This window comes from Tursiops truncatus, chromosome 11, assembly GCF_011762595.2.
Source record: "Tursiops truncatus isolate mTurTru1 chromosome 11, mTurTru1.mat.Y, whole genome shotgun sequence".
Lineage (NCBI taxonomy): Eukaryota > Metazoa > Chordata > Mammalia > Artiodactyla > Delphinidae > Tursiops > Tursiops truncatus.
Window position 1 is genome coordinate 96,458,789 of NC_047044.1, and position 11,464 is coordinate 96,470,252.

Consider the following 11,464-nt stretch of genomic DNA (forward strand, 5'->3'; position numbering starts at 1 on the left):
AGCCCTTATTCTGCCTGAGAGCAGAAAAGTTTTAGCTAATACAAGGTGCCAGTGTTAAGTCACTTGGGGCTGAGGGATTGGGAGGAGGCCTCTGCCCAAGGTAACCTCCTTCCAAACAAGAAGTTTCAAGTTTCCACTGCCTCTGGCCAGACGTGCAGCAGACGTCAGCCAGCCCATAAATGCATTTTCTGCTGAAAGTAGCCATTCTGATCTTAACCAAAATCATCTGATGTGGGGGATTGTTTTGGGGCTGTTTTGCTTTAAATTCCAGAATACCATTGTGTTTTCCATTGTGTATGCCTAACTAAGATGCCTGGTGATCGTGCACATACACACACACACACACACACACACACACACTCTTGCTGATACACTTTAGCCACACAGACCAGCTAGCTCTCATTCCATCTGTGGAACCTGTTACCACTTGCTCGCGTGACCCTGAGTGGTGGGAGATACCCCCTGCCCTATTCCTCTGCCACGATCCCCTCTTCATTTTAGTCTCAATGATTAAACAGCAAGCCCTCCACTGTGTGCTGTGTCCCCTGCCTCACCTGAAGCACTTCACTTGAATCATTTAATTTTCTCAACAGACCCACCAGGTAGGTAATATTAACTTGTTTTCGAGATGAGAAGTTTCAGGCACAGAAGTTCAGGAGCTTGTCTTGAGATCACACGGCAAAGAGGTGCCTGAGTTACAACCTGGACCCACAACAGTCTGACTGCAAAGCCCAAATTCTCAATCATGTTGCTAAGCTCAAAGGTCTTTTAGATCCATTTTGTTAATTTCAGGGCCAGAATTTTTCATCACTTTTATCCTTTCTCCTTCCTGGTCACAGCTGATTCTATTTCAAAAGTGGCATCTTCGATCCGTAAAGGCCCCAAGAGAGCCCACAGGTAAGAGCAGAGGGCCTATCTTCTCACGACAGGAAGGTACCCGCCTTGGCCACCTGGCCTGCACGTGCCTTCCGAGTCTGGCGTCGCTCTGGGGGAGCCTGACGGACAGAGTCTAGAGAGAGGGCCTGGGACTCCTCTTGCTGGCCTCTGGCTGGAGAGCTCTGGGCACGTTCTTGCTGGCCAGCCAGAAGTGAGTGTGGCCACAGCCCTGCTCTGGGAGTAAGCTGGTACATGCCCTTCTCGTCCCAGCTGCGCCACCGCCGCAAGCCTGGCAAGTGCAGACACCGCTGCAGCTGCCCATTGGCCATTGTCCTTGTATCCCTATAGGCATGGCCTGAAGGTGGGACCCAGAGCCTTTGCCCGCCCCTTACAGCACCATCCTGCCAGCAGAGGACAGAGGGAATGAGAGGGCATCACTGCAGGCCTGTCTTACAGCCCTGGGCATGGGGCCCTAAGAGGCAGGAGGGTCACACCAGCTCCCCATTCTAAGGGTCCCTCCCCAGCTCTGGAAGAGAATGTAATTTCTAGTTGAAATGAGTTTTCGGATCTCTTAAGGGTTATCTGTCTTGGGGAGCCAGGGCTATAATTTGATTGAAGAGGGGGAAAGTAGAGTGTGGGATGACTTCCCCAGGCTTGTAGAAAGGAGGCTTTAAAAAGTTTGAGCACAGGGAGGACTTCCCCAGTGGCACAGTGGTTAAGAATCCGCCTGCCAGTGCAGGGGACACAGGTTTGAGCCCTCGTCCAGGAAGATCCCACGTGCCACGGAGCAACTAAGCCCGTGCGCCGCAACTATGGAGTCTGAGCTCTAGAGCCCGTGAGCCACAACTACTGAGTCTGAGTGCCACAACTACTGAAGCCCACATAACAAGAGAAACCACTGCGATAAGAAGCCTGCATACCGCAACGAAGACCCAACACAGCCAAAAATAAATAAATAAATTTATTAAAAAAAATTTTTTTTTGAGCATAGGGTGGTCCAGTGGTTAGGACTTCGTGTTTCCACTGCAGGGGGCCCGGGTTTGGTCCCTGCTTGGGGAACTAAGATCCCGCAAGCTGCCCAGTGTGGCTAAGAAAACAAAAAAAAGTCTGAGCATAATAGTAACAGGTTGAAATCCATGGCCCCACACCACGAGAAGGCGCTTATAGTGCATCAGGGTGAGCAGGAGGAAGAGTCTTTACGGGGGACGAGTTTCCTGTCCCTGCAGGACACATTCTGCTGAGGGTGGCTTCCCACACAACAGAGGGGGGCATGGATGTGAGGGGTGCATGCAAACTGCGACACTGCAATTGTTCATCTAGATGGGAAGAGGCGTTTTTGGTTCGGATTTGTAAATAACTTTGTCTTAGTCCATTAAGGCTGCTGTAACAAAGCACTGTGGACAGGGTAGAAGTCCAAGATCAAGGCACCAGCAGACTTGGCATCTGGTTTGGACTCAGTTCCCGGTTCATAGAGGGTTATCTTCTCACTAGAATCTCACATGGTTGAAGGGAGACGGGAACTCTGGGGCCTCTTCTTCTTTTTTTAAGAATAAATTTATTTATTTTATTTATTTATTTTTGGCTGTCTAGAGAGAGAGCCTGGGAATCCTCTTGGGTCTTCGTTGCTGTGTGCAGGCTTCCTCTGGTTGCGGCGAGCAGGGGCTACTCTTCGTTGTGGTGCACGGGCGTCTCATTGCAGTGGCTTCCCTTTGTTGCAGAACAGAGACTCTAGGCACACGGGCTTCAGTAGTTGCGACACGCGGGCTTCAGTACTTGCAGCACGTGGGCTCAGTAGTTGTGGCTCATGGGCTCTAGAGTTCAGGCTCAGTAGTCGTGGCGCATGGGCTTAGTTGCTCCGTGGCATGTGGGATCTTCCTGGACCAGGGCTCAAATCCATGTCCCCTGCATTGGGAGGCGGATTCTTTTTTTTTTTTTTTTTTTTTTTAGTGATACACGGGCCTCTCACTGTTGTGGCCTCTCCCGCTGCGGAGCACAGGCTCTGGGCGCGCAGGCTCAGTGGCCATGGCTCACGGGCCCAGCCGCTCTGTGGCATGTGGGATCTTCCCAGAGCAGGGCACGAACCCGTGTCCTCTGCATTGGCAGGTGGACTCTCAACCACTGCACCACCAGGGGAGCCCGGGAGGCGGATTCTTAACCACTGCGTCACCAGAGAGGTCCCGCCTCTTCTTATAAGGGCACTAATTCCATTCATGAGGGCCCCATCCTCATGACCTAATCACCCCCAACAGCCTCGACTCCAAATAAAACTGCATTGGACTTTAGGATTTAACATATGAATTTGGAGAGGCGCAAACAGTCTATAGCAAACTATCTTTTAAACTAAACTTCCCAAAGAAGACATACAGATGGCCAACGGGCACATGAAAAGATGCTCAACATCACTAAACATCAGGGGAATGCAAATCAAAACCACAATCAGATATCATGTTATACCTGTCACAATGGCTATTATCCAAAGGACAACAAATAACAAGTGTTGATGATGATGTGGAGAAAGGGAACCTTGTGCAGTCTTGGTGGAAATGTAAATTTGTGCACCCAGTATGGAAAAGAGTATGGCAGTTTCTCAAAAGATTAAAAATAGAACTACCGCATGATGCAGCAATTTCACTTCTGGTTACATATCCAAAGAACATGAAAACTAATTCGAAAAGACACATGCACCCCTATGTTCACTGCAGCACTATTTACAATAGCCAAGACATGGAAACAAGCTAAATGCCCATCCATAGATAAATGTATAAAGAAGACATGGTACATATATACACTAGAATATTATTCAGCCATAAAAAAGATAGAAATCACACGATTTGTGACAACATGGATGGACCTGGAGGGTATTATGCTAAATGAAATCTGGAACACAAAACAAATGAACAAACCAAACCCAACCAAACCCACAGACACAGAGAACAGATTGGTGGTTGCCTGAGGGAAGGAAGGCTGGGGAGGTGGGTAAAATGGGCGAAGGGGATTCAGAGGTACAAATTTTCAGTTATAAAATAAATAAGTCAAGGGGATGTGATGTACAGCAAGGTAACTATAGTCAGTGATATTGTTTTGCAGATTTGAAAGCTGCTCTCATCTCAAGAAAAAAAAATTCTGTAACTTTGTATGGTGACAGATGGTAAGTAGACTTACTCTGGCGATCATTTTGCAACGTGTATGAATGTCAAATCATTACGTTGTACACTGGAAACTAAAGGAATGTTGTATGTCGATCATACTTCAATTAAAACACACACATGCTGTAGAGAAGAAATTAAACACAACATTGCAAATCAACTATACCTCAATAAAATGAAAACGCACACAACACCCCAAACTTGAAAAGCAAAGAATTTGCAACTATGTATGATTTTGCTGATCTTTCATTTAAAGATTCAATAAATCAACCTTATCATTTGCTACTGATTCAATCAGTGTAAGTTTAAAGATAAATTAAAACTAAAATGCTATAGAAATGTGTTTTGAATTCACTAAAACGGTCTAATTTACTTTATGATATTTTTAACCCCCAGTCAAGGATTTTCTCCTACGATCCACGTGTGGTGTTGTTTCTGCCCTTGGACACTGACATGCGGCTCAGACTGGGAGGAAAAGGGGCCTCCTCTAAGCAGTTTGGAGGCAGGGGCTCGGTAGGAGTCATGGCCCCCATCTGCCTGGGTCTGAGAGAGGTGGATACTGGGACCTTGAGAGTGTAGCGGGTAGGCTGTGGAGGGTGACTTCCCTAACACAGCCAGGGACACCGTTTCTGCTCCCTCGCACAACGCCTGGCAAGAGGATTGAGCAAAAGGACTGACTGACTTTCTCCACGTCAACAGTCCACACACCTCTCTGCTCAGGGATCTTCCCTGGGATCAAACAGATCTGGCCCCTCTCCTGCAAGTCAGTGGGCTTCGTCCTCCCTGCTACGTAGCCAGGCTGTACATCACAACTCAGAGGTCTGCGTCTCCAGAGACCCCCGGGGGGCGCATCTCCCTTTCCAAAGTCCTCAGGGGCAAGGCCAGAGAAGGCCAGCCGAGCCTTCTAGTTTCCATTTGTGGGAAAGACAGCACCCTGCTCTTTCCCAGCAAAGACAAATCGCCCAAGCTCCAGGACTAGGAATACAGAACACTTGTTGAATTAATCTCGAGTCCAAGCCACTCCTTGGGCCAGGATTAAGCTGACAGTCAGAGCAAGGATGGGTGGGGAGGCCAGAGTTCCAGTCAGGGCTGCCCTTGATCCTCGGGGAACTTAGGGGCTCTCTAATGCCTTCCTCAAAGTCCCCACAGCTCCCCTGTGCAGCCCTGGAGAGCAGTGAGGCAACCCACACCTCATGGCAGAAACGTGGGATTCCGGACAGAGCAGGGGTTGCCTGGAAACCAATATGCGGTGTTTGATATGGGGAGGTTCATGGGTCTCTGGAGAAAAAAGCAAAAAAACCGGGGACTGTGTGTTTCTGGAGGCAGGTCCCATTGATTTCATGGGATTCCCCCAAAATGTTCAGACCTGCCAGTTGAGGATGACGGCAAGCAGTACTTAAAAGCTATCCAGGGACTTCCCTGGTGGCGCAGTGGCTGGGAATCCTCCTGCCAATGCAGGGGACATGGGTTTGAACTCTGGTCTGGGAGGATCCCACATGCCATGGGGCAACTAAGCCTGTGTGCCACAACTACTGAGCCTGCGCTCTAGAGCCTGCGCGCCACAACTACGGAGCCCATGTGCCACAACTACGGAGCCCATGTGCCACAACTACTTAAGCCCGTGTGCCTAGAGCCTGTGCTCCGCAAGAGGAGAAGCCACCGCAATGAGAAGCCCGCGCACCGCAATGACGACTAGCCCCAGCTTGCTGCAACTAGACAAAGCCCACGCAGCAACGAAGACCCAACGCAGCCCAAAATAAGTAAATAAAAAATAAATAAATTTATTAAACAAAAAACCAAACAGAAAACTATCCAGAACTAAGTATTTCTTTGGTGGAGGGGAGAAATTACTGGATGGATGTAATTAAAATAAAATTATCTCATCTGGAGACAGGACGCTGCTTTCCACAGCTGCCTGCCATCACTTGACGGAAAATGCAAATGTCCCTGGACCAGCATTACTTTTTCCACGGAATGAAACAGGCAAGTGATCTGCAGTCAGACTTTAAAAACATAAATTAAAAAAAAATATTGTTTAGATTAGCGCTTTTGGTCTCCTTAATTCCCTCAGTTGCAAATTATCTCTGGGTGAACCTGGGTTCGACAGGCTCTTCCCCAGATTGTCAAACCCCAAAACCGTGAAGTCATTGCTCTTCTGTAAGTAAGAGGGAAAGACGGTTTCTGCAAGTCTTTGGTTGAAAAGACCTGAGGCGGTTCCAAATAAAGTTCCCCTGACCCCGCCCCCGGAGGGAGGCAGGAATGCGGCACAAAAACGTGAAGCTTCCTGAAACTTTTTCTTCACGCTCCTCTCCCCAGACTCTCCAGAACATGCAGCCACCAAGGAGGCAACAGGACCACAGAAGCCACCGTAACCCGTGACGTCGGGTCCCTCACCCTCACAGCCAGGCACACCCAAGAAAGACGGTCAAGGCTTGTGCTCTTTGGCAGAAAAGGTGCTTTTGTTAAGTCCCAGGCGTATTATTAAGTCCCAAACTGTGCAAACAATCCCCCAAACCGTGCCTCCTTGTAAAATGGAATCGAACAGGAAAACAGACAAATCGAACACGGACACACAGCTCTGTGTGTTAATAGTGAAGATTTGCATCTGACACAAAAGGAAGATGTGAGAACGGTGATGTGTGAGGTCTGAAGCCGCAGAAGACTCGTTTAGCGGAGTAAGTGCTCCAAAGGGCTTCTTATCAAAGCAGTTCCAAACTCAGGTCTGAACCGGCAGCTGCTTCCTTTGAGCACCAGAGAGTGAGGTCTGGAATGGTGCCAGGTGAGTGTGCGTGCGCGCGTATGTGCGTCCGCGCGTGTAGAGGAATCCTCCCCACTCCCCAAATCAGGAGTCCCATCTGTTGTTGACAACCATCGCGGGGCAAAGTGGGGGGAAAGCCTCAGGAGTCCGGGCAGGGAGAAGTCTTATTTTCCTGAGCAGATGCAGACACCTGGCCTCCCCAAACCTGCCAGCCTCTGTGCAAACACAGCCGGCTCTCGCAGGGCTCGGGCTGTCTGGGTGCCAAAGGTGGAAGCCATTTCACGCGAGAGCCCCAGCTGCTTGCTCAGGCCAGCACTGAAGGCAAACAGCTTCTGGGTGAAGCAGCAGGTTGGGTGGGAGGGGCTTCTGCCAGTGCCATCCCGCTCGCCCATCCCCCGCCCGGACCCCGCATTCCGGATTTCTCCGCACGCAGTTTTATTTTCAGAAGTGGGGCTGCCCCACAGGCAGACTTGCGGCCACACATAAAATGGAGTCAGGGTCCTGAGGTGGGAATCGCAGAGGTGTGTGGAGGAACGAGGCTGGCAGTGATGCAGGATGAGAAGAAGGGGGGACGTGTGTGGATGTGGGGTGTGCACCTGTCTACCTCTCTCTGGTTTCAACTTCCACACTTCCTCAGGCCAGTGCTCCCACCCTCCCCACCTCCTCAACCTCCTTTCCATACAGGGATGACAAAAGCTACGGCTGGAAGTTTACTTCTCATCCAGGAGGCTAAGTGCGTCACGCGCATGCGCTCCTATAACCCACAGCAACCCCGGGGGTAGTCACCAGCTCCACACGGCGACGGGCAAATCCAACCCAGAGCCACTCTGACCACTAGGCAGCACTGCCACAAAAGGCTGAGGGCGACCAAAACAGAGAACCCCCCCAGACAGAGAGACGCCACCCAGGGGGAGTAGAGGGAACTTGGGGTTACCAGGAAAGAGAGGCACGACTCAGGCCCCAGACGTCAAGAGGCCCCTGAATGAAATGAAGCCACGCTGGGTCAAGCCTGGGTACCCACTGCACACTTCCATTTCCTGACTCCTGTTTTGGGTTGTGTGGGAATGTCCTTTGCTCCAGGCCCTGGGGGTGGGGCTGGTTTCATAGACTGAGCTACTGAAGGGACCTTTCTGGACCATTTGCTCCAACCCACTGGTTGTACAGATGAGGAAACTGAGGTCTGGAATTCAAAAGTGACCTGCTCAAAGTGAGCTTAGGGCAGAGCTGGACTAACACACAGGTCCCTGAGCTCTGGTCCAGGCCTCTGTCCACGTTTCCGTGAAGCCTGCCTTAGGCCTGCGAGACACCATTTCTTGGGAAATAGAAATTCCCTGCTATTCCCATCAGTGAGGGAGGAGACGGGGTGAGAGGCAGGGAACAAAGGGGTGAGGGGGTGGGTAGAATGTGAAGGCCTTGCTCCTGGCCTGGACCAGCCCCGGTTCCCCACTGTACAGCTGAGGCTGCCCCTTTGGCATTGTAAAATGTTTCCCCATTGAAATTTTTTGGAGGGTGGGTAGGCAAAGAGGTCTGAAGGAAACCCAGAAACAACTGAAACAGAGCTGGGAAGTTAGGGTCCTGGGGGCACTGGAAGAACAGCCTGACTGCTGGCTTAGCTGCGGGCACCAGAGGCCCTACTTGGGGAGGGCAGGCAGCGCAGGCTCTGCTGTCACTGAGGGTCCCACAGGGATGAGACTGGGGGCCAGGGAAGAGGTACACCGCTCCCCTCCCCCGCCCCAATCACCCCACTGCCGCTGAGGTGGGCTTCTCCTCTCTGGATCCCTGCTGGACCACCCCTCAGCATCCTCTGTCCATGAGGTACTGGTGGCCCCTAGCCTCCCAACTCCTGCTCTTCAAGGCCCACATCAGGTCCCAAACACCAAGTTTATAAATTCCTGGTCTCAAGAGAGAAAGGGAAGTGATGACATCATAACAGTCCAAGCAACCAGTTCCCTCAGGTCATAGCTTCTCTTAAAAGTTATTTTTTGAGAGCTTGTTGCCCCCCTCCTTTCATTCCCGCTCAGCTAGGTACAGCAGCAGGTGGTGATGGAAAGCGTGCTGAACTTGGAGCCAACCAGACCTGCCTTCAGACTTACCTCTGATGCTATCCTGCCACATGACCCTGGCTGAGTCGTGGAACCTCTCTGGGGACTAGTTTCCTGGTCATCAGTAAAATGGGGAGAATGTTACCTGCTCTGGCTATACAATGAGATTTGCAAAAGGACTTTGCAGTAACACGCTGCACAAGGGGATCATGGTGTTCCTTTATTCCAACACCTCCTAGAAGGGAGATGAGGGCTTCATCTCTACAGGGACCTGAATACAGGACGACTGAACAATAAACGATTCAGAGACATGAAGCTACTGCTGACCCCCATACACCACCCGTTACCAGGTCCCCTTGTTGGTTTTGTGATGGAGATGGAAGAGGACAGGACTTAAGGGACCTAGGGGTTGGGGTATTGGCTGGGTTCCCGTGACGCTGGGCAGGTCAGCCCCTCTCTGGTTCCCGCTTCCTCGCTGTGAAGAAGAGGCTGGACTGAATCACCTCAAAAGTCATTTCTAATTCTATACCCAGACGTTCCTAGAATGAGTCATTTCTGTTTCAGATGACACAGCCCATCAGCAGCACCTAGCTCAGGCAGGGGCAGGTCTGGATACAGTGGGGTGGCAGGCAGGAGTCAGTGAGAGGCTGAGCAGATACCTGAGTGGCCTGGGAGCCTCCCGCCAGGCTCCTGCAGGTGCCATGGGGCGGGGGGTATGGAGGCAGCCTGGGAGTCCGTGGGCCCCCACACCCCAAACCCTCACACAGCCTAGGCAGATAGCTGAGGAGTAACCAAGAGACTGGCAGGGGAGAGACGGTGCTAGGGAGGAGGGAGAGAAAAACTCCTTAAAGGACAAGGGCGGGGTGGGGCGGGGCTAGTCAGCCTTTGACGTTCTTTCCTAGAGCCGGAGTTGGAGACGGGCGGAGCCAAGGCTGGCAGCTAGCTGGCTGGCAGGGACACCCGGGAGGAGGGGGTGCCCACCACAGGAGGGTCTCCCTAGAGCAGGCCTTGGGCTGGGCAGGGCACACCTGTGCACTGTCCTCACTAGAGCAGGTGTTGGGTGTGATGAGTCTTGCAAGGGCAGGTCAACCTCATACCCCGTCAGCTCCAGAGAGAGGATTAAATCTCAGGAGGTTTTCCCTGGGGTTCACGGGGAAGCAGCTCCAGGGAAATAAGCACATTTTTGTTACAAGCCTCTGGTGGCTCGCCCCTGCTTCTACAGCCGTCTCTATCGAGAGTGGCACAGGGCCTGCCTTTCCACATGCTTTCCTGACTGCAAAGGGGCAAATACTGTCCACCTGTGAGCAGGGGATGTGGCCCGTGAACCAGGACACCAAAGTCCCCTATTCCTTGCCTCTTTCTTGGGGTGGCCCCTTAATCCCTCAAGGAGAGGTGCGGAGGGACCACTCCCCTTCCCTGCCGGCCTTAGCCTTCCCATTTGCAGACAGGCTGAGAGTGGCCGGCAGCGGGAGTCCTGGATCTCCCTGGCCTGCGTCCTCCCCAGGTGACAGTCCACTCCCTGTGGCCCCGCCCGGCTGCTGGGTGGGCTGGCGGGGAAGGGGGTGAGGCCGGCACCTTATCTCTCCCGGAAATGGAGAAACAGAGGACTCATCCTACTGAGGGCGCCGATAGGCATCTGCCCCACCCCTCCCCAACTCTCCCGGAGTTCTCTCCAGCTCAGATACTTATCGCTCTTCGGGGGAAAAAAAAAAAATCAAGACAAGCTAGTCTTTCAGGTAGTTTCGAGGGAGCTCGGACTTTCTCACGCCGGCTCAGAATCAGTCTGAGAGCATGGGGCCTGAAGGTTCCCCCCCCGGGGGTGGAGGAGGGATCCCGACGCTCATTCAGGGACGGGGCCCGGGACGCTGACACCCGCGACCTGCGCGCCCCTTGCTCTCCGGCGTAAAGGTGCCAACAGACCTTCACTGAGCTCCTCCGGCGCCACCTTAGTCCCTTGGAGGGCCCGCATCCTCCCCTCCCCGCGGCCTCGGCCACTCGGGGGGACCACACCCGGGTCACGAGCTGCACTGCCCGCCACAGTCCCCTTCGGGCAGGGCCTTGAGTCCCCAGCAGAGGGGGTGCTCCGTTTCTCCCTCCTGCACTCGGAGGGGATCGGGGTGGGAGCAAACACCCCCCCCCACACACACCCCCGGCTCACCAGGGCCCCGCGCCCCCTGCCCGCCCCGCTTCGGACCAGCCCCGGACCAACGCGCCCTCCCAGCCCGTCTCAGCCCGCGCCGAGAAGCCAGCTGGCGGCCGCAGTGCCCTCTCCTCCCGCCAGGAGTCTTCCCCTGCGCAGGCGATGCCGGTGACCGGCAACCCCGACCGCGGACCGGGTGCCCGGGGTGGACAGGTGGCCCCGGAGAGGAGCGCGCGGCAGTCGCGCTCACTCACCCAGAAGATGAAGTTAAATCCGAACAGCAGATATTTGATGCACTTGGTGCCTCCTTTGACCGGCATGGTGCGCGCTAGACTGGCCTGGGCCGGACTGGTGTGGGACGGGGGCGCTTGAGGCCGGGACAGGCGGGACCAGTCTTCGGACCGAGGTGCTGGCGGCTGCGGGTTGGCCTCAGGGCTGCACTTTTAAAAAGTGCCACTCCTCGGGCGCGCGCCGCCGCGGTGCGCATGTGCCGCGCCCCGCC

The 11,464-nt window shown here is 53.2% G+C and overlaps 1 protein-coding gene and 1 long non-coding RNA gene across 2 annotated transcripts in view; one reads left to right on the top strand and one right to left on the bottom strand.

Moving 5' to 3' along the window:
• Positions 1–11,402, bottom strand: part of CD9 (CD9 molecule) — a 35,629-nt gene extending 24,227 nt beyond the window's left edge. The window contains exon 1 of the mRNA XM_019925969.3: positions 11,217–11,402. Within this exon, the coding sequence (XP_019781528.2) occupies positions 11,217–11,282 (66 nt within the window). The 5' untranslated portion in view covers positions 11,283–11,402. The remainder of the gene's footprint in view (positions 1–11,216) is intronic.
• Positions 5,859–9,348, top strand: LOC109548450 (uncharacterized). The gene is made up of 2 exons (XR_002174540.2): positions 5,859–6,801; positions 8,802–9,348. It is a non-coding gene; the product is annotated as an uncharacterized lncRNA (long non-coding RNA).
• Positions 11,403–11,464: the final 62 nt, after the last annotated feature.